At 45.4% G+C, this 21,987-nt stretch overlaps 2 protein-coding genes across 3 annotated transcripts in view; both read right to left on the bottom strand.

The window, feature by feature from the left end:
- Positions 1-12,948, bottom strand: part of GMPR (guanosine monophosphate reductase) — a 41,870-nt gene extending 28,922 nt beyond the window's left edge. The window contains exons 1-6 of one of the 2 annotated variants that reach the window (XM_064476226.1): positions 12,792-12,940; positions 5,545-5,610; positions 5,317-5,440; positions 4,487-4,532; positions 3,839-3,958; positions 1,229-1,312 (exon numbers count right to left, since the gene is read on the bottom strand). In XM_064476226.1, the coding sequence (XP_064332296.1) occupies positions 1,229-1,312; positions 3,839-3,883 (129 nt within the window). In that variant the 5' untranslated portion in view covers positions 3,884-3,958; positions 4,487-4,532; positions 5,317-5,440; positions 5,545-5,610; positions 12,792-12,940. Of the gene's footprint in view, positions 1-1,228; positions 1,313-3,838; positions 3,959-4,486; positions 4,533-5,316; positions 5,441-5,544; positions 5,611-12,791 lie in introns of both variants that reach the window. The other variant, XM_010980097.3, reaches the window with a different exon arrangement.
- A 215-nt stretch (positions 12,949-13,163) lies between these two features.
- Positions 13,164-21,987, bottom strand: part of MYLIP (myosin regulatory light chain interacting protein) — a 91,267-nt gene continuing 82,443 nt past the window's right edge. Inside the window, exons 12-13 of the transcript XR_010376814.1 lie at positions 20,257-20,430; positions 13,164-13,492 (exon numbers count right to left, since the gene is read on the bottom strand). The gene's annotated coding sequence lies outside the window, so the exon portion shown is untranslated. The remainder of the gene's footprint in view (positions 13,493-20,256; positions 20,431-21,987) is intronic.

Below are 21,987 nucleotides of genomic sequence, written 5' to 3'. Positions count from 1 at the left end.
AATGTAACATCGAAAGCAGTACAACATGAAGTCGTTTTCCAGTCACAAACGACCTGACCACGGGGAGCATCTCTAACGCAGAGAGGGCACTGGTGTGGTGCCTCCCGAATGTGCCAGGATCCAAGTAAGGTGTGTTCTCCTGGGGCTTTTGTTATTTTCAAAGGGCCTTTTTTTTTTTAAAGTAACAGTTTTACTGAGATATAGTCACATACCCCACAATTCACTCATTTAATGTGCACAATTCAATGGCTTTTAGTATATTCAGAACTGTGCAACCATCATCACAACATTAGAACATTTCATCACCCCAAAGAAGAAGGCCACCCCCTTTAGCCCTCACCCTCACACCTCCCAGCCCTCGGCCTCAGGCAACAACTAACCTACTTTCTGTCTCTATGGGTTTGCCTTTCCTTGACATTTCATGTAACCGGAATCATATAACATGGCTGGGTTTTCACTCAACAAAATGTTCCCCAGGTTCACCCGTGTTGTGGCATAAATAACACCTCATTCCCTTCCGCAGCTGACTCTTCCACAGTACAGTCAGATCAGGCTTTGTGTATTCATTTATTGGCTGGTGGATATTTGGGTTGTTTCTACCTTTTGGCTGTTAGGAATTATGCTACTATGAACATCTGTGTACAAGGTTTTATGTGAACATATATGTAGCTGTTGGGTCCAGACTAGGGATGGAAATCCTTGGTAATACAGTAACTCTGATGTTTAACCTTCAGAGGAATTGCCAGACTGTTTTCCAGATCGGCGGCACCGTTTTACATTCCCACCAGCAATGTAGGAGGATTCCAATTTCTCCACATCCATGCCAGCATTTTTTTTATTATCTGTCTCTTTGATTGAAGCCACCCTAGTGGGCATATTGTTTATTCACCCCACAACCACTTGTTCTAATTAGGTGTTCTTCCTACAGCCAAAAGGCTTGCTCAGAATGGACCCATTCCCTGGCAGGAAACACTGCCAGGTCTTCCGCAAGCTCTCCTGATACAGCACTGCATTTTTTCAAGGGAAAAAAACAGCTAAATCCTAATATTTTCAAAATAGGATACAGGCAAATTCCTGGCAGTGATGAAGGGCTGGGTACCACTACTGCCCTTCCCTGGTCTCTCTGGGGACTTACATCTATCTGCTGCCAATTCAAATCCCTTTGACAACCCTGACAATGTTCCTCCCTCTGCAACAGATGTCACTTATAACCAGGGTGCAGTCATACCTGCAGGCATTCTGGGTGATCAGCGGCAAAGAGCTTCCAGTCATCCAGGGTGTAATGCTTATGAACTGCGGTAAACATGGAGTGCTAGGGAACAAAGCAGCACCATTAGGACGAGAAGTCAAGCGAGGCCCGCTCTCCCTTCCTCCATATGGCAGGGGTGATCCGACAATACAAAAGCATCCTGCCTTCCCACATTCACACTTAATTTGCTTTGAATAGCCTCCTAGGAGCCCAAAACAGACCAAGGTGTAACCAGGGAAATCACCACCAAACCGTGTTTTCCATTCTAATCTGCTCAGACAAGGCAGTGTTCAGGACTTGGGAGGCGATGCCAGGAGGCGAGGTGGGTTGCGGGGAGCAAGGGAGAGTCCTCAGCGTCCTGGCCCAGCCCACACCTGACTGAGGCCCAGAGCAGCACAGAGAGCTGGTCCCCTGCTGGTTCGTTAGCAGGGCAGATGGAAGGCAAAATTCTGCCTTGTCAACCCACAGGAACCTCAACTTCTACCCAAAAGTTTGTTTTTTTTTTCCGAAAAAAATTTTTTAAAATTGAAGTATAGTTAGTTATAATGTGTCACTATCTGGTGTATAGCGTGATCTCCCAGTCATGCATATACACACATATATTCCTTTTCACATTCTTCTTCATTAAAGGTTATTACAAGATATTGAAGAGTTCCCTATGCTATACAGAAAAAAAAATGCTTTTAATCTATTTTTATATATAGTGGTTAACATTTGCAAATCTCAAACTCTCAAATTTATCCCTTTCCACTCCCTTCCCTCCACACCATAACCGTAAGATTGTTTACTATGTCTTTGAGTCTTTCTTTTGTACATGAGTTCATTATCTGTGTTCGTAACCTGAATGTTTCTTGCTAAAAGCGTTAACTCATCAGGCAGTTGGTATCCTTGATGGAGGGAAGTACATAACTCATAGTCCTGAATCTCTGACTGTCAATTCAGCAAGCAAGCACTTCACACGCATTATTTCATTTACTTCCCAGAACAACTCTGTACAGCAATATTAGCTTTATGGGCAGAAATGGGGCTTAAGAAACTTAAGTTTAAGAAATTAACAACTGCTTGGCCAAAATGGGGCAAAGGCCGGAGTCAAACGCAAATCTGAATGCAGAACCCAGGCTCCTCCTCCAGGATCAGGGCCTCACTCCTAACTTCTCTCCGTCTATTTCCCCACCTACAGTTTCCTATCCTAAAATTCTATGACTTACATTAACACAAGGAATTAATTCAGTGGATCCTAGAAAGAAAATCCATAGTACCTGCACATAGTTAGCTACTTTGGTATACATTGTCTCATTCCCTGTGCACAGAGGAGAGCAGAACAAGTAGCACGTTTTTCATGGACTGGTAACCTGATATGTGAACTAATCTGGGCTATTTACTGCTTCCTGACTCCGCGAATTTTCACGCTAATACATAACCTATTAGTAGCAATGGCTGATCATCACAGGGCAGAGCGAGGAAAAGATAGGGAGAAAAAATACCAATTCCTTTAGCAATTAATGTATTAGCCTCCAGCCCAAAGCTTGGTGGGGGCTGAGGGTGGACAGATGGTACAACTGATCCTGGACTCAGACAGACCACCCCCTACTCCATTATGTGAGTTAATAATTTGTTTGAAAATCTTCCTTCTAATCACTGGCTAATAATGAATCCCAGCACCTCCTGGGGTTAGCCGTGCTGCCCACAGCAAGACACTCTTTCAACTAATTGGATTTATCTTTTCACTTGGCAGGCACCATGCACAGAAATAGATGCACAGACACCCTGCATCAGAAGCAAACACTTCACATCTATGATGAATAAGACTCACTCAACCTCAGACACAGATGTGCGAGATGAAGGTTCTGCCCACAAATAACTTGCCCTTTATTTTTCCCAAGGCCAGAATACTAGCCACTCCCTTTGCAGGAAACAAGACAGCAGCCGACTCAAGGGACCATGAGCTTGTATGATGATCTGTCAGTGTAAACTGGGGGGGAAATCCCTTATTCTGGAGTCAGTCTGACTTCAAACGTTGGCTCTGTGTCTACCTGGCTAAGTGCCTTGAGCCAAATGACTCTCCTCACTCTCTCTCTGCCTCAGTTTCCTCATCTGTATCAGGAAGCTGCCCGCTGGAGTTGTGACCACATCATACACATCATATCCAGAGTCTGGCACCTAAGTTTTCTACATAATGATGTAGATGCTATAGGACAGATGAAGCGGTTCTGTCTTAATTTTACAGGTGCTGTCACTCTCCTATTAATATGACACTCATCTAACTTTATAATACGGGACAATATCCAACTTCTTTTTGTATCTCTATCATTTCCAAAACTCTCGTGGGTGTTTTCAAGGAAGAAATGGATGCAGAATCTAGAACATCTCACTGAATGCGACGTCCAGGCTCCATCCATCTTCTGGGTGAAGAGAGAAAAAGAAGTGTCTCCAGCAACACTCAGATTCAGAACTACATAGTTCGGCCACAGCAAATGACCCAAAGGGTCTCCCTTCTCTCTCCCTCCCTGTGTCTGAACAAGTCCAAGGTGAGCTCCTGACACCCCAACCGGTGCATGAGCAGCGGACAGAAAAAGCCCACCATCCTACCTGTGACATCACCACGGCCATCTCAAACGTCCCCACGGTGTCCATGTTGGCCACGATGATGGGAATCCCTGAGTAGGTCTGCTTCGAGTTTCGAAACGTGAAGGTTCGCTCAAGATCCACCTATTGCAAAAGGGAAAAGAAGGACTTGGCTCTTGACGTGATTGGTACGGCATTTCTCCACTTTGGAGCGAATGGAAAGACACAAAGGATGTGTGTGTCCCTCGGGTCCCTGGATCCTCTTAGGGATTGGAACAGGTGTTCCAAAGACAGTGAGTCCCTGAGGAACCGGAGTCACAGGTTGTGATCCAGGTACAAAAACTGAACCGGGCTCCTTACCATCCTCAAGCAAGAACAAGGCACTGGATGTTCTGCCATCCAGTCCGGCCTCCGAGTTGAAAACTCTCTCCTTCAATAGCCTCTCCCAGCCCAGTGCCACCTTCTGTCCCCAGTCTGGTTCATTCCAGCCCTACACACCTACATCCAAGTCACCTTCCCCCACTTCCAAACACGGAGGGACTGTTCCTCTTCTGAGAAAATCCACTCCACTCGACCCTGCCAACCAAGGCCCTCCCTTTAATTCTCACCTTCCCAGAGGACCAGGCACTCCAAATTCACCCTGCGGTGAGCAGCAAACCGTTAATCCCTTACCTTTTAACCTTCTCAGCTGCTTCAGAATGATCAGCATCCTTCAGAGCTGGGAGGGAGAACACTGTAGCTCTGTCTATGCACAAAACCACTTGTTCCTCTGACCTGCAAAGACCTGGAGGGAGGGCTCTCTAATGCTGTGGTAACTCCAACTTCAGGACATTTGTAACTAACTCCACAATTAGGAACCCAGAGCATGAGCCAGGCCGGGGTGGTGGGCTCAGCAGTGCTAAGGGCCAGGCGCTCACCAAGAACTGGCAGAATCAAAATCAGATCCCGGGCCCCTGTGCTCACAGATGCAGTGCTCATCCTTCCCCTGCTCTGCTCTTATCACAAGGAAGCCACCCCTGCAGGCTCCACTTCCCAGGCTGGTTTCTGGCTAGGTTTGGCCAGCAAAGTCCCTGGGTGGGACACTGGAGGACAGTGGGGGAGATGGGCATGGATGTGGTCAGAGTAGTGCTCCCAGACCCCCTCTACCTTGACCTGCATGGTCTTGGTTCCAGCTCAGAATGGTCCCAACCCTTGGGCTCCTCCCCTTTGGAAGTGGTTTCTCCGCTGCCAGTCTCTGGGGTCATCCCTCAGTATCCTGTCTGGTATCTAAGCTGTATCACAATGCCTTGGATTAAATTTCCTGTTGTAACTATTCAGCACTGTTTGTTTCCTCAATTGGACCCTGAGGGATACAGACTCCCCTGGAACTGGGTGCTTTCCCAAGGAGAACTGGCAGGAGAAACACTGGTGTGAATCTTAAGTTTCTGAAATAATTTGGACCTGCATTCATCCTGGCTTACTGGCGACAGCAGTAATAATAATCATTCCCTACCAGTGTTTACCTAGAGCCGCCTTCTATTCTTTTTCATGGGAGACCACCTTCACTTTGCCATCAACACGTCACAACAGCAGAGAACGTTTCAGATCTTTCAGCCTTTTCACAGCGTTCCGTGTCCAGAAGGCTTCCTGGGCGACAGAGGCCATAATGTGGCGGCACTGGCCTTACCCAGCTATCAGCGAGGGGAAATGAGATGCTGCCACTGCGGGACCACACGTGGGAGGCAACTCACCCCTTTCCCGACTTCCTTCATTGTCATGCTCGGCTCTACTTCAGCGAAGCAAGTTCGATCTACATTCTGAAAGACAGCTGAAGGAGCCGCAGCGTTGCAACCTTCTGTGCTGCTAATGGCCCTCTAACATTGTGGCTCCACAGACTGAAAACAATCAGAAATCCTCGCTCTCAAATTACTTACACTCCTCCCAAGAAGCCCAGGAGAGAGCTGCTACACTCCGCACCCGGCTGAGCTCACAGCGGGTTTTCCCCAGCACTCCAAAACCTATCAGCAGTACTTGAAAATCAGAGTTCCTCGTGGAAAAGGTCAGCCTTGACAATGAACTATCCCCCTCATTTCTGGTCTACTCCACATGGCGGGGGCTACGCAAGCCTTAATTCTAGGAGTGAGAAGTAAAGTATCTTCCCCAGCCTTATCCACACGGTCAGAAAGACAAACACACGTGCCCAAAATAGACCAGCTGTTCGCTGAGAGATAAATACTTTAAATGTTCCAGCCTCCCAGGAACAGAACCTGGCATTTACTCTGCCACAGCCGGTCAATGCACCAAATATAGCGCCTCCAAATGCCTACCTCACTAAGCCTGGTTGCAAAGGGCACAGAAAGTAATGAGTCACCCCTTCCCCACCTCAGAAATACATGTTTCTGCTGCTCTTCAGACACACCTTCGCTTTCGTCAGTCCTCCAGCCCGACATGCGGGGGCCCAGAAGTACAAATGGAGGCCCACCGACCACGTGTCTAAACCCCGCCAGGTTATGAGTAACGTGTAAGAAGCTGCTACGCAAATTCTGTTCTGTCCTCCAACCTCGACAACACAGCTTCGTTAATGACCTGGAAAGCACAGCACGTAGAGTCATGGGAGCCGGCCACCGCCCCAACGCCCGCATCCTCACCCCCTTCTCTTCCCACCCACATCCTCCTGTGCACACACAGACACCCCAGTCTGCACACCAAGCTCCATGCACACACGGCCACTCCCACAAACAGTGACCACCTGGCCACTCTCAGCTCAGACGTGAGCAGCACGGCTGGCCCTGGGGAAACACACCTGGGGAAGGGGCCCCTGCAGGCCTTGGAGTCAGCTCCACGCATTTGGGCAGGAAGCCCAGGACCCTGAGTACCTAGAGCACAGCCTAGAGGGAAAGGCCCCGCCCTTGGCTCCGTCCAGTGAGGAGGGGACGGGTGCAGAAGTGGGGTCCAGGACAGGGGCCTCTTGTCTAAAGCTATGGATGGTACTGATTAAAGCAATTCTCTTATTAAATCAATTATTCATTACCCATCTCACCTGTAAGCTGTGGTCAAGTGTAGGGACAATGCCTTTCATCACTTTAGTCCTAGTGGCTCAAAAAGGGTGGAATACATTCATGTCCAGCTAAGGGATAAGAAGGAGCTTGTGTTTTGGCCCCTAGCCTTTCAGGGCAACGCTCGGCGGACCCCAGGGTGGCCCTCTGAACACGCTCGGTACCCTGGAAGCTTCGCTGTCAGTTGTCAGGATTCAGAGAAGTGCGAGCCGCTGCCCGTCACCAGAGAGCCACAGGGTCCACAAACACAGAGGCCCTGGCAGCCAGTCCACGGCATCTGCGTGCGCATCAGAATCACAGCAGGATGATCCCCAAGCTACACATGCTCAGGCCGCCCCAAACTTAATAAATTGAACCTTTGTGTGAGAGACAACGTGTGTATTCTGGAGTGTCTCCCTAGGTTATTCTGATGCATTCATGAAGAACAAGACAAGCCAAACCCCTGAATGTTAGGGAGCAAAATTTACAGAGGTTGTATGGTTTGAACTGTGTCCCCAAAAAGGCACTGAGATTACCATCAGCACCTGTGAATGTGACCTCATTTGGAAACAGGGTCTTGGTGGATAATCAAGGTAAGATGAGGTCATTAGGGGAGGTCTCCTCCCGGCATGACTGCTGTTCTTATAAAAAGAGGACATTTTAACAGAGACGCACAGAGGAGGATGCTGACTGAAGAGGAGGGCAGAGATCCCAGTGATGCACCTACAAGCCAAGGAACACCAAGGTTGTGTGTAAACAACCAGAAGGAAGGAGAGAAACATGGGAGAGCCTCCCACCCAGCCCTCAGAAGGAATCAGCCCTGCTGATGTCTTCATCTGGGACTTGCAGCCTCAGGTGCTGGGAGACAATACATTTCTGTTGTGTGAGCCACCCTGTGCAGTGCTCTGTGACAGCAGCCCCAGGACACTCATACAGAGCCCAGGTAATAAAACAATCAGCACAGCGGGAGGGTATAGCTCAGTGGTAGAGTGTATGCTTAGCACACACGAGGTCCTGGGTTCAATCGCCAGTACCTCCATTAAAAAAATAAAACTACAAAGAGGTGTCACTTCACACCAGTCAGAATGGCCATCATTCAAAAGTCCACAAATGATAAATGCTGGAGAGGGTGTGGAGAAAAGGGAACTCTCCACAATGTTGATGGGAATGTAGTTTGATGCAGCCATTATGGAAAATAGTATAAGAGTCCCTAAAAAACTAAAAATAGACTTACCATATGATCCAGAAATCCTACTCCTGGGCCTAAACCCAGAGAAAAATAAAATTCCAAAAGACACCCAATGTTCATTGCAGCACTATTTACAATAGCCAAGACATGGAAACAACCCAAATGTCCATCAACAGATGACTGGATAAAGAAGATGTGGGGTGTATATATACATATATAGATACACACACACACACAGACTACTACTCAGCCATCAAAAAGAATAATGCCATTTGCAGCAACATGGATGGACCCAGAGATTGTCATTCTAAGTGAAGTAGGTCAGAAAGAGAAAGAAAAATGCCACATGATATCACTTATATGTGGAATCAAAAAAAAAAAAAGGACACAAGTGAACTACTTATTTACAACTTAGATGACTGATCTCTTAAATATGTGTAAGCATATCTGACTGTCCTTTATGATTGGATTACCACATTCTGTTGATTCTTATTTTGTGGTTGGCTTTATTCCTTTGATAACTATATAAGTTTAAAAAGCTAAAGCTCTAAACTGTTCTTAGAAACAAAGGTCTGTACATATATGTAAACTAAAAAGAATGTGCAGTATATTGTATATATGTATTTACATGCAATATATTGTATATGTGCAGTCAAATTGTAACAATTCTACCTAATAAAACTGAAAAATGAATAAAAATGGGCAGAGGAACTGAATAGACACTTTCCTGAAGAAAACAGAGATGGCCAACAGACATGAGAAAAAGCTTAACATCACTAATCATCAGGAAAATGCAAACAACCCACAATAAGGTATCACCTCACACCCATCAGAATGGCAATCATCAAAAAAGACCACAAATAAATGTTGGAGAGGATCTGGAGAAAGGGAACGCTTGTGTACTATTGGTGGGAATGTAAATTGATGCAGCTACTATGGAAAACAGTATGGAGGTTCCTCAAAAACTTAAAAATATAATTACCATATCCAGCAATCCCATTTCTGGGTATACAGACAAAGGCAATACAAATAAGATACGGAAGAGATACCTGCACTGCCACATTCATTGCAGCACTATTCACAGTAGTCAAGACATGGAAACAGCCCAAATGTCCATCAGTAGATGAGTGGATAAAGAAGATGTGGGGTGTGGGGTGGGGGTGTGTGTGTGTATAATACATACATATATATGTATAATTAAACACTATTCAGCCATGAGAAGGAAGGAAATTCTGCCATTTGAGACAGCATGGATGGACTTGAGGGTATTATGCTAAGCGAAATAAACCAGAGAAAGCAAACACTGCACAGTGCCACTTATATGTGGAATCTAGAAAAAAAAAAGAAAAGAAAGTTGAATTCTTAAAAACAGAGCAGAAAGTGGTTGCTAGGAGGTGGAGTAGGGGATATAGGGAGAGGTTGGTAAAAGTACATAAACTTTCCACTATAAGATGAATAAGGTCTGAGGACCTAATGTAAAACACAATGACCCTAGCTGGTAGAACGGTACTGTATAATTGAAATTCACTGAGAGAGTAGAACTTACATGTTTTCATCAAATAAATAAATAAATACATGAGGAGATGAATGTGTTAATTACCTAGATGGGGAGAATCCTTTCACAGTGTACAAGTGTAGCAAATCATCACGACGTACATTTTAAACAGCTTACAATTTTATGTACCAGTTACTCCTTAATAAAACTGAAGTTTAAAAAAAGATGTATGAGATAATATACACAAAGGACTTAGTGCCTGGCATATGGTAAAGTCAATAAATGCTGCTCTTATTATTAAAAAGGTAAATAAATAAATAAACTTAACATCCCCCCCCCCAAATTTAAAAACAATTAGTGCAGAGCTTGGAACAGAACCCAGGTCTCCTTTCTCCCAGCCCAAGAGTCTCTCTTCTCTGCCATGGTCTCATCCCCCTCGGGCCAGCCTGTTGTCCACTTAAGCTGGACTAGAACTCACTGGCGCTAGTCCACTTCTCACTGGACCACTGGTGAAAAAATGACCATGGAGTCTTAAGGAGACTGATCACTCATTGGGGTCATGTCTTCTCTGTCCCTTCAAGTAAGTGGCCAATTTTCTGCTGCAAGTTCCTTCACTGTCTGACTTCCCAAGTTACGGGCTGTGTTGCTAGGCCTGTGGGTTCTTTTCGAAATCTTACTAGCTTAAGGACTAGGGTGGGACATGAGATCCAGGAACGGGTCCTAAGGAAGAAAATGCTCGGGGGGGGGGGGGGGAGTCAAGGAATGACATCACCTCTTCAGTGTGTCAAGCAAGGACAAAGGTCTTGCCAATCAACACATCATCTCCTTTGAAAAGACGACCCAAATGCTGCCACGCAGCCCTGTGGCCCCTCATCCTTGTGTCCCAGGGATGGGTGAGGACATTAATACATGTAGTGGATGGACAGCTGAGGTGGACTGTCAATCCAGTGCAACCACAGTAAGGCCACCTGGCTATCTCCACCTGTCCCTCTGCCTCTGGGAGTTGACTTCAAATTCATTTTATATGACACCTGTGGAACTACCCTTGCAGAAGAACTACACTTCTGAGTGGGAGGTCGCTCTGCCTTTCTCCCCATTTCCTGCTGACTGCCTGATGATCCGGTGCAGGCCTGGCTCTCGGCAAAACTGCTGCAGTGATAAATCTTGTCAACGATCAAAACTCTCCAGTCCCAGCCAGACTGATGTCACAGGTTATGTTTTCTCTCCAGGCTCCAATGTTTTCTCTCCTGGCTCCACTCAGATCTGCTCTCTGGTTAGGCTCAAAGTCTGGTCACTAACCATTTAGTTTCCAATTTGCATTTAGGTATCATTCCACCTAGGGGCATACATTTTAGGATTCTCTCCGGTTGCACAAGGCCAAGTTTTTATCTGCCTACGAGAAATTTCAGGTGTCCACAAGCAAACTGAGAAAACGCTGAGGGGGGACTAGAGGTCTACTGAGATCCCTCAGCATCTCTGAAGCAGGCAGTCAGATGATGGGGGGTCACAAGCCAAGGAGCTAAACCAGGACAGGAACTAACTAGAAAGGCAACACCAGTCAACTCAGATTTCCAGGCAGGGAGCTGGCAAACTCCCACAAACGTGGAAATATGAAAGCACTTCAAGGGCACAGAGATCGAACTGCTATGTGTACATGTAGACTGCAAGGTGCCCTGGGAAGCTGGGACATTAATAGTTTCAATCAGCCCAAATTATGAAGCCGAATGATGCACGATGTCATATTATTCCCTGGGAAAGAGTAACTCATTCTGTTACATAAATCCTAACTGTTTTACCTTCTCAAGAGGTTTTCTGCTTCAGACAATACATATACCTTCATTTTTAAACATACAGTTTTTCTTAAAATAAGTTTCTCTCTACTAAGTGCATTGTGAACAAATACTCAGACAACTGAGGCCACCAAATCAGTCTGCCCAGAATCCCCACATCTCATCTTGATCTGGACTTAGGTACCAGCTACCGCTTAGAGTTCAGGAGACCCAAGCCTGCAATCAAAGCTGTTTATTTTTCTTCTGAGTGTCTGCCCTGCTCTGTAGCACCTGAAAGGACACGCTGAAGGACAGGAACAGAGTTGACCAATCCAGGGTGATAAGTGTTAATCATTCTTTGCCTCGTCTAGTTCTGGCTCCACCTGCCAACCCTCCAGCTTAAGAAGGTGATTTGGTTGCTTCTGGTCATCCGCTAAAGCAGGAGGCTTCCTTAATTGAAACAAGCCCTCAGCTGGCAGCACCAGGCACTGCAGTTAGGACTTAGGCCGGGACACAGGCAGGCAGCCCAGTTCCTCTGGAGGGGATTTATTTATGGCTCTGGGAGCAGGACCGATGGAGCGGGGTGCTGGCTCAGCCTTCTCCTGTTTACTTCTGCAGCCCCTGCCTCCAGACCCAGCAGTTTCCTCACCTTCCTCTCCAGCTCTCAGCCAACCAGGCAAAACCACAGTCCCTAGCACACAGGCCTCCAGGGGACTCTGCCTTTCTGTGCAACTAGTTTACCCTTCATGGTTTGACCTTCCTCCTGCCCCCACACCCTGGATCTTTCCACTCTGGTCTCCACCTGTTTCTCAGGCTTTGACCTCATTAAGGCAGAACCAGCAAAACTGCCCATCTCAGCGGTGCCTTTGCCCCCCACCCTCAACACCCGCACCCCAGTGCTTTCAGCTCCCCAAATACTAGGCTGGACTGCAGCTGTCCAATAAGTAGGTGCCACCAGGCATATGTCCCCAGGCGCATTCCCGGAAAGCCACTGAAATGCAGAAAGTAAACCTTGAACTTTTGCCCTGGAGTTTCCCCCGTGTTTCAGAGCTTTAAAAAAAAAAATTCCATTGCAGGACCCGATACTAACGCAGCAGCAGTTCTCCGCACTAAGAGGCACTCCTCGAATTCTCCCTCTCCCTTTGTACTCTGACTCTACCGTGTCCTTTCCCCTCTATACTCACTCATCTAAACAACTCCCTCCATTCTTTCTAAATCAGTTGGCCACTTGATCTTCACTCCTCTGGCATCTAGTTCTATTGCACGCTTCCCCTTGCCCACCCAACCGGAGCCGGGCCCCATAAAGACACCTCCTGTACTGGCAGGGAACCAGCTGGCTTTCCCTTGTCTCTGGTGGTGGGGAGGGCAAAGGGGGTCAGCGCCCCATCTACCTTCAGACACACAGAAAAGTTGGCAAGGTCGGCACATCCCAGCGCCTTGCACCGATCTCCCCCGTGCCACCCAGGAAAAAAAAAAATCCCACCCCAACGCGGCTTTCGAAGGGCCCCACCTCGGCTCGGCTCTTGAGGCTGCTTCGTTTGGGTCGGAGCAGGACATCCTTGAAGTCCAGCTTGAGGTCCGCATCTATACGGGGCATGGTGCCGGGCTGCGCGCTCTGGCCCGCGCAGCGGGAGCCGGCAGCTCCTTCCAGCAGCGCCGGCGCCGGGAGGGGGCGGGAGAGGCCCGGCGTGCGGATGGGCGGGGCCCGCGGAGCGCGGGGGGGCGGGACGGGGCGGCGCGAACGCTGTGCCGCTGCGGGTGCTTACGGGCGGCCGGGCGCGCACGCTGCGCCCTTAAGGCCGCCTGGCGCCCCAGGCCGCGCCCGGCCCGCCCCCGCGCCCTGTGGGCCCCGCCCCCGCCCCGGCTCTAGGGGCCCCAGGTGGAGAGGGGAGGGGGGAATGGGCGAGTAGGGGCCAGACCAGACACCCGATAAGAAGTCCGCTTGTGTGACATTTTAAGCTGCAGCCCGCCCGTTTACGGCCTTTCTCGTGCGGCGACCGAAGTGGCGGGGGTTGGGGACGAGGTGGGGAATGCACACTGTCTAGCCTGTCACCGAGGTCCCCCATAGGGAGGAGACTTGGCATATGACTGCCTTACCCAAAGGTGAAGTCCACTCCTTGAGAGGTTTCCCTTCTCCTTTCTCCAGTTTCAAGCCTCAAGTGCTCACCCAGTGCTGAGTCACGCGTCTCACGTGCCAAAAATTAAGAAACCCTTGGGAAAATGGATAGAATTAAGGACAAGAGTGTGCGCAGGTGAATTTATTTAGCAGCAGTGGGCTTGTTGAGGCAATTTTTGGATCCCCTTTGGATTTCGGGGTTTGGTGGGTTAGTTTGTTCATTTGGGTAAAAGCAGTGGAGTCGACGGTCAGCGCAGATCCTGGGATTCCAGGGACCTGAGTCCCTCTGAGAGTTACCGCTGAGGCCAGTTTATTTTTAATTCACTTGTTGACCACACGGAGCCCTAATTACACATTAGGAATGAGCTTAAGTGCCTGCACCTTCTCGCTCATTCTCACAACAACCCAATGAAGAAGAAGCCAGTTTGCAGATAAGGAAAATGAGGACCATAGAAACGAAAAAACTTGCCCAAGGTCGCAGTAAAGTTAAATATAAATCTCTCAGTCCTTAAAACGTACTACAACCTTAACTAAAGCTGCTTTTGTCCTGGGACCTCTCTCTGCCTAGGTTCAAAACCTGACCCCCCCACTTTCTAGCGGGGTGACCTCTGGGGAGTCAATTTCTCTAAACCTCAGTTTTCTCGTAAGTTAAAAGAGAGAGGAAGAAAAAGGTTTAATGCTATCCTCTCCCAGGCTCTTGTGATAAATAAATGTGTGTCTGTGTTCCATACTTAGTAAATGGTAGCTATTTATTTGGGGTCATGTTACTCTGTGTTTTATATCCTCAGACTAGACTGCAAACTGCGCGAAGACAGGGATCATCTTTTTCAGGTGTCTACAGGCTTGAACTGTTGTCAAGAACTCATATTTGGTACAGCTGACCATAAAGATGCATCACATTAATCATTTAACACAATGTCAGCACCTGATGAAGGACTTCGCCCATCCCACTTGCTCTCTCATTCTCTTTGCCCTACAGGAAGTTCTTGAAATTTCACAGGAGGAAACGAAAGTTATCTGAGAGAAGATGAAAGTCGCCACAATTAGTTGGGCAAACGACATGTTTATGACCCTTATCAAATCGTTGTGTGAGTCAGGCAGATGGGCTGTTTATTACCAAAGTAGTGAAAGGGAACTTAACTCTGATCTTGAGTTTCTAATTAAAAACAAAATAAAAGTAAAATATAATTACTATATGGTTATTTAAAACTTACTCTCCCAAGAGGGAAAAAAAACCAACCATGTTAAGCATCTGCCTGGGGTTTAAGTACAGGGCTTTAGAGTCATTGTTACCTACAGCGTCTTAAAGAAAAAGTCTCCTTGGGTTGACCTTGCTGGGTTACCTCTAGGTTTCTTGCCCTCTCCCTCTCTGTTAGAATAGAAACAGAAGTTCACTTTGCACAGTCCATTTCCCTTCCTTCTGGAACATGTTCCAGCATACCAGCCTTCTTCCCAGGCGCAAAGTCATGTTCCAGGGATCTCAGCTAAGAACTCAGAAGGGTAGAGGGGAAATTATTTTTTCTCCCCTACGATTTGTTATTTTAAGTTACAGTCTTACCAAGTCTGTATGCAAAGTTGCAACAGTCACAAGAACATAAGGTTCAACATATTTATATTTTTTTAATTTAGTAGATTTATGAGTTATTTAAATACATGGGAAGATTTTTATTTGTTAAGTCTATAAATTGAAGCACTAAAAGGAAAAAGAATATATTAAATTTAAATATGCAGTGTAACACGTTTAAGAGAAATTTAATAACATTTATAAATAGGACTAAACATTTTCAAAGGCTTCGTGGGAAAATTTGCTAAACTTAGAATAACATGACAAGGAACCTAAATTTGAAAGCTTAAAGAATTTAAGGTTTTAAAAGTGTAAATTTTTGGGGGGGAGTGGATTTTAGCACTTATATTCGTTATAAACAAATTACAAAAAAATTAGCAGCTTTACAAACATAATTTCTATAGGTCAGACATTTGGGCATGGCTTACTTGGGTTCTTTTGCTTCAAGGTTTTATCAGGATGCAACCCAGGTGTTGCCAGAAGGATGATCTCATCAGAACCTCAACTGGGGAAAGACCTGCCTCCAAGCTTCCTCAGATGGTTGTGAGAATACATTTCCTGCAGCTGCAGAAGTGAGGGTTTCAGATTCCAGCTGGAGGCCTCTCCTAGCCCCTAAAGGCTGCTTACAGATCCCTGCTATCCAGGCTTCTCCAGCATGGCCACGTGCTTCCTGAAAGCATGCTTCTTCAGGGCTGGCAATAGAGGGAGTCTGAGCTTGCTAGCCAGATGGAGTCCTGTTTAACAGAATGTCATCCCTGGAGTAATAGTTCATCACTGTGCCGTATTCTGTTGGATAGAAGCAAGTCAGAGGTCCCACCCACACTCAGCAGGAGGGGATTATAAAAGGGCATGAACTCCAGGAGGTGGGGATGATAGGGACACCCCTAGGCCTGTCTGTCACACCAATTTTTCTACTAATTTTTTTTTTCTGTTCCAGGATTCAAACCAGGATATTGCAATTTTGATATGCAGTCATCACCAAGAGCTTCCTTAGTCTCTTTCAATTCCTTGTGTTTCATGACCTTGAGACTTTTGAACAGAGCTGGTCATGTATCTTGTCCCTTAGTTTGGGTTTACGTGATGTTTTCTTAATATAAGACTTGACTTATGGGGGGGTGTATGTGTGTGGGATACCACACAGGTGAAGCAGTCTTCTCATTGCCTTGTATCAGGGGGTTCGTAACATTAACTGACTTATTACTGGAGATGTGAGCCTTGATGATTTGGTTAAGGTGGTGTCTGCCAGGTTTCTCCACTGCAGAGTGACCATTTTCCTGTCTCCGTGCTCCGTTCACTAGAATCGAGTCTCTCGGTCCAGCCTTCATTCGAGGAGAGGGGATTTAGCTCCCCCTTGGAGGAAGGAGTATCAAAGAATTTGTGGATGTATGTTAATGCCGCCCAGTAATTAGCAAATAAATTTGGAGAGCCGTTTGGAGGCTATACAAGTATCCTCTTTCTCATTAAAGTTTCTTCTAATTTTGGCATTCATGATTGAGAATTTTTTATCATTTGCTTTCTACTTCCTTTACTAATATGAAAGTTATGTTCTCTGTTTCTGTTCTTTTATTCAGTCCCTAGAAGTCATAACATGTGTGTTTAGCTTATTAAGTTCTTAAATGATCAAAATCTTTACGCCTGTCCCCAGATAATACACGGAGTCCATTCATCCTGTTCCTGACTTACATGCTACTTTTGTGTGGCGTTTTGAGTCTCTTTGTCATTTATTTATTTTTACCCCAGCAGGTCAGTAAATAATATCATTGCCACTGTATTGTTGGTGCTCTTAAGTCACCATCTAGTTACTTTTACCCACATATTACCACTTTATCCTTCTCGAATCTCAGGCCTACTATGTGGGTAACTCTCTTACTCTGAAGATTATTCTTTAGAATTTTTTTACTGAGCGTTTGCTAGTGATAAACTCTCTTTGTCAAGAGAACGTTGTGTGATGCAGTGGATGGAAATACGAGGAATTTCACATGACATCTACTTACGACACTTGTCTGTCCAGGTACACCCACCGCACAATTTGGGAGAAACAATTCTGTAGGTGAAGGGCTCTATTATATAACTGAATAAGTATTTCTTGACTTGAGTCACTAAGCCGTTTCCATAAATGGGACAAACGCTTAACCTGTCCTCCAAGGGACAGGTTTTCATCCAGGGACCAGGGCAGAACCTGGTGATTGAGAGCCAGAGCTACTTACAGGGCTTGCAGATTCGCTTTCTCACCCAAACCTGAATTGTCTGGTTTCACTAGCACAGTGGTTTTGTTTGTCTTTTGTTTTGCTTTTCTTTTTTTCTTTCTTTCTTTTTGTAATGGAAAGTGCATGCTGTTAGCAGATGATATATATTTTTTCCAGTACAGGGCAGACCCCGCCAGGTTCTGCTGTACCACCCCCCGCCTGATTTACATGTTTATTTTGCTTGCCTGACCTCCGCAGACATTTATTTGCAACTCCCAAATGACTTCATACCTGTTAATTATTGCTGTTTGATAAACATACACCCTGCCTTTTATTATTATTACTCAGCTGGTTAATGTTATTCCCTGCTCCACCAATGTGAGCATTTCACCGAGGTTTGTGTGATACAAAAGCCAACCTAGTGAATCATGGCCTTTTTGCAAGACATTTGGGTTGAGATTCTTATTTAAGTGTTACAGACCTTAGGATCTTCTCATGTGAGATATGCTCTTCTTTTTCTCCAGACCTCACTGACCATCACTGTCAGGTTGGGCATAAATCAAAGTGTCCTGTTTTTTTCCCCTGTAGACCTCTGTCCTCATTAACCAGGCATTTATGACAATGATGACAATCTCACTCCATATCTATTGGATTCATTGATTCATAGAACACCATTCTCCAGTGCTTCCAAAAAACTTTAAACAAAAAGCAATCGAGCTTGAGTTCTAGAATGAGTCTCTGGGATTTGTAACAGAACCCAGAGCATGGGAGAGCTATTTTAGGCAGAAAATGTCTTGCAGAGAGCAAATAGAATGACAAAATTTCTGAGTGTGGGACACATGTTTGGTAAACTGTGTGAAATATTTTAGAATCTTTTCAAATACAAGGTGCTGTTAAGTCTCTTGGTGATAACCTTCGGCTGAGTTGCAGGGAGACTGGATTATCCCATTAGCTCAGTCTTCTTCCATGCGGTGTCCTGGGCTATACCCCAACTCTCCTCGTTTCTCAAGCATCGTTTAGTGTTCCGGATAGCTTTAACAAAAGGAGAAAATCACCTGTCTGCTTTCTAATGTCTGCGATCCACTGGCTGCCAGGACTGCTGCATTCTTGCCTTTAGTGACTAAGTGGCCTGGGACAGCAGTAAGAAGAGTTAAGCTTTTCATTCTGCTATTGAGAAGCCAATAACTAATTTGCTTTTTACTCCTTTGAGGTGATGAAAACTTGGAGGGGAAAAAAAGAGAGAGAGAGAGAGAGAGCAAGCAAGAGGGAGCATTTCAACACTCTTCTCATCTCCCCCCTCCATGCTTTTGATTTATTATAATATTTAAAGGCAAAGGAGTCCTCCTCTGAGAGCAGAGCATAGTAAGAAATGAAGCACTGAGCTATTCTGGGCTCCTCAAACAGCAGATTATTTTTTCTTCCAATACCAGAGGCGGCAAACTCAAATCAAATCTGGTCTCCTGGCTCTTCCCCATAACCCTTCAGGTATCTAAATAAGTAGCTTCTCAAGACCTTCCAAACCAAGAGCTGAGTTTCTTCCCCTTGTTCTTCTTGTCCTCACAGGGCTGCAGTTGTTCAATAGGGTTGCAAGAAAAACAGCCCCAAACTCAGACCAAAAACAAAAGCTAAATATCCACATAGCCTCTGGCTTCTGCAGACGTCTAACCACAATGTTCCCTCCTCCTGTATTAATGAATGAATGAAGTTCACGGGCAGGTTGTACAGAACAAGGTGACTTCCGCTCTTCTTTCTTTCCCCTTGGCTCTTGACCTTCAGCCCATTTCCCTCACGAGCTGCCTTTATTTTCCTTTCCATTGATTCATAAAATTTTCCCCCCTACCTATTCCTCCTCAAGAACTAACAATACCCCATTTGTTAAGAATCAGTAAGATCTCCAAGAAATTGACATCTCTCTTCTCCTGGACACGTTGATTATTGTGTCGTGTTGTGTGTGTTCACGTAGCTAACACAACATTGGGCATGAAGTAGTTAGGCACGGGACAGCTCTGAGCAGTGCTAACTCACGTTTTTCATTCTTCGTCAAAACTGAGTTCAATTTACACCAGGATCGCAAACACACGTGTGGAGCAGGGGCAGGCAGGAAATATGCATGAGTTAACTGGTCCTGGTGTAAGCCATCATTTCTTGGCCACTTCTCTTAAGCTTGGAGGAGAATAGAAATAAGGTTGAGGGGATTCTAGGGTCACTGTCAGTGTTTTTGGATAACTCATGCCTTTGAAGAAAGTAGAAACAGGAAGAACAACAACAAAAATATTTTACCTACAGACCAAGTTTTCGACTGGGAACAATTTTGCTTCCCCTGGGGATATCTGGCAATGTCTCGAGACATTTGTGGTTGTCGCCACTGGAAAGTGGGAAGCGAGTGGCATCTGGTAGAGAGAGGCCAAGGATGCTGCTTAACACCCTGCAGTGTGTAGGACAGCCCCCACCACAAAGAATTATCCAACGTTAAATTTCAGAAGCACTGGGGTTTAGACACCTTGTCCTACACAGGTAAGAACTGGCACTTTCAATTTTTTTCAAGTGTACCTCCAAGATTTTGTAAAGCTGCTTATTCTCTTGCATATTTTTAATTGAAATCTAAAATTTTAAATTATAAGTGTAGTTGCAAAAGATGTGATTCTTAGCTTATTCCAACTGAAAATGTTATATCATTTGTAAACATAGCACACAAAGACTAACACCAGGATTACTTAGTGTCCATCATCCTTCACTTGAAAAACACATGAAAAAACTCTACTTTTAGAGCTGAAATTTCATCTTGTTCCTTTTTGTCCTTGAATTCCAATTTCCAGTCCGTGTCCCCCTCAGGAATTTATTCTGGTGTAGTCCATTTCAAATTTTATGAAATGGATTGCACTGGGAGAAACGGCTTTTCCTGATCACCCCCTCACACTCCTCTGCCACAAAATCATAGGAATCAAAATGTCTATCTTAATATTTCCTGTGATCATGATGATCTAATCATTCACATTTTCTTTTGGGTTGCATTATAACTTTTATACGACACAATTATCCAAACAACTTAAATAAATCACATATATAAATAATTATAAAGCATCAAAGGTAAAATATTATTAAGATGTACCTTTTATGAACACGGTCAATCTGGATGGGCTGGATCGTATTCAGTTACTCAACACAGCACAAGTGTACTTCTTCCTATTACGACTGTTCCATTCAGCAAGAGGCACTGCTCCTGGTGGTGACTCGGGGACTCAGCCTTCTAGAGGCTTCATCTCAACATATGTTTCCATAATCACTGAAGCAGGAAAAAGGAAACAAGGCAAACAGTGTAAAAGCTCTGCAGCCTCTTCCTGGAAGTGATCCTTGTCCCTTCCCTTCGCACTTCATTAGCAAAGCAAGTGACGTGGGCTCATAACTTTAAAGGGAGCTGGGGAAATGTGAATCTTTCAAGTAGCCAAAAGTAAAGAGCTAGAATTCCTGTGAAGCCCTACGTAGATAACCAGGACTTCCCTCCCACTCCCCTATTAATTCGTGTACCCGTTCATGACTACAATTTTTTGCTAGAACGAGACAGAATTCAGCATCAATGCCATTCCTATTACTGTGCTTGTCTTTATAGACAGAAGTTATGAGAAACTTTGGTCACATAAGTAAATGGGAATGAAGGAGTTTTGTCTTAGCAGTGCCACTCAGTTCTCTGATGTCCTCTGAGTTATCCGCTAAAATTCCGTCAGTGATCTAACACAAACATTAACTTACAATGATCTTCCAACGGACACCTTGATTATGTCCTTTATTTTTCTTGAAAGCAAAACTTAGAAACCAAAGGATCTATTGCCTATGGTAAGAATCATCCCCACTCCCAAAACCCAAGTGAATATTTCAAAGAGCACCCAGGGGTTTTATAGGCCAGGGCAATGCCACATGTAAAGACCAGGTTGAGCAGAAGGATTTCCTTTCTTTTGGGAAGTAGGGAACTTCATTTGTGCAACTATGAAAGGGCATGGTTGAAAAGAGAACCCGCTCCCCCAGCACTGGTGGATGGAAGTTGAACATAAGGATGGAAATTGATTCCATCTTAAAACCACCCAAGCCTACGTCTGCCTTAGAATGCCTTTGTGTGACCCTGAGGTCCAAGTACCCCAGTGCTAAGTGTGCTGCTTTAAAATTCACTGCCCAAACCCGTGAGAGTATAAATTTCCTCCCACTGTTTCAGGTACTATCGTATTGCATATTTGAAGTTCTTATTTTTTCTTTATTCATTCAACACATCTTGATCCAAAGGACTAGAAATTCAGTGGTATGTGGTTTAGGGGACCTAGATTCTTATGTGGCTTTTTTCTAACATGCTTTCTAACAAACCATGTAACCCTGAGAAGAACACTTCACCTTTTGGGGACTTAAATTTTTCAGCTCTAATTAAGGGCTAGATTAGATATTTTCTAAGGTCCCTTCTTGTTTTAACATTTAATCCTTTATTCTTCTACCCTTTGTCTTAGTCAGTTCAGACTGTCATAACAAAATCAGTTGGGTGGCTTGAACAGACATTTATTTCTCACAGTTCTGCAGGCTGGGAAATCTAAGACCAAGGTGCTAGGAGATTCGGGTCCTGGTAAGGGCTCTCTTCCTGGCTTGCAGACAGCCAGCTTCTCATTGTATCCTCCCACGGCAGAAAGACAGCGAGCTCCGGACTCTTCCTCTTCTTGTAAGGGCGCTAATACCATCACCAGGGTCCCACCATCATAACCTCATCTAAATCTAATCACCTCCCACAGGCCTCACCTCCAAATACCATTATGTTGGAGGTTAGGGCTTCCACACGTGAATTTGGGAGAGAGGGGAACATAAACAT

Source organism: Camelus dromedarius, chromosome 19 (genome assembly GCF_036321535.1).
Source record: "Camelus dromedarius isolate mCamDro1 chromosome 19, mCamDro1.pat, whole genome shotgun sequence".
Classification (NCBI taxonomy): Eukaryota; Metazoa; Chordata; class Mammalia; order Artiodactyla; family Camelidae; genus Camelus; species Camelus dromedarius.
The sequence above is the reverse complement of the archived record's forward strand: the minus strand, read 5'-3'. Positions and strand labels throughout refer to the sequence as shown.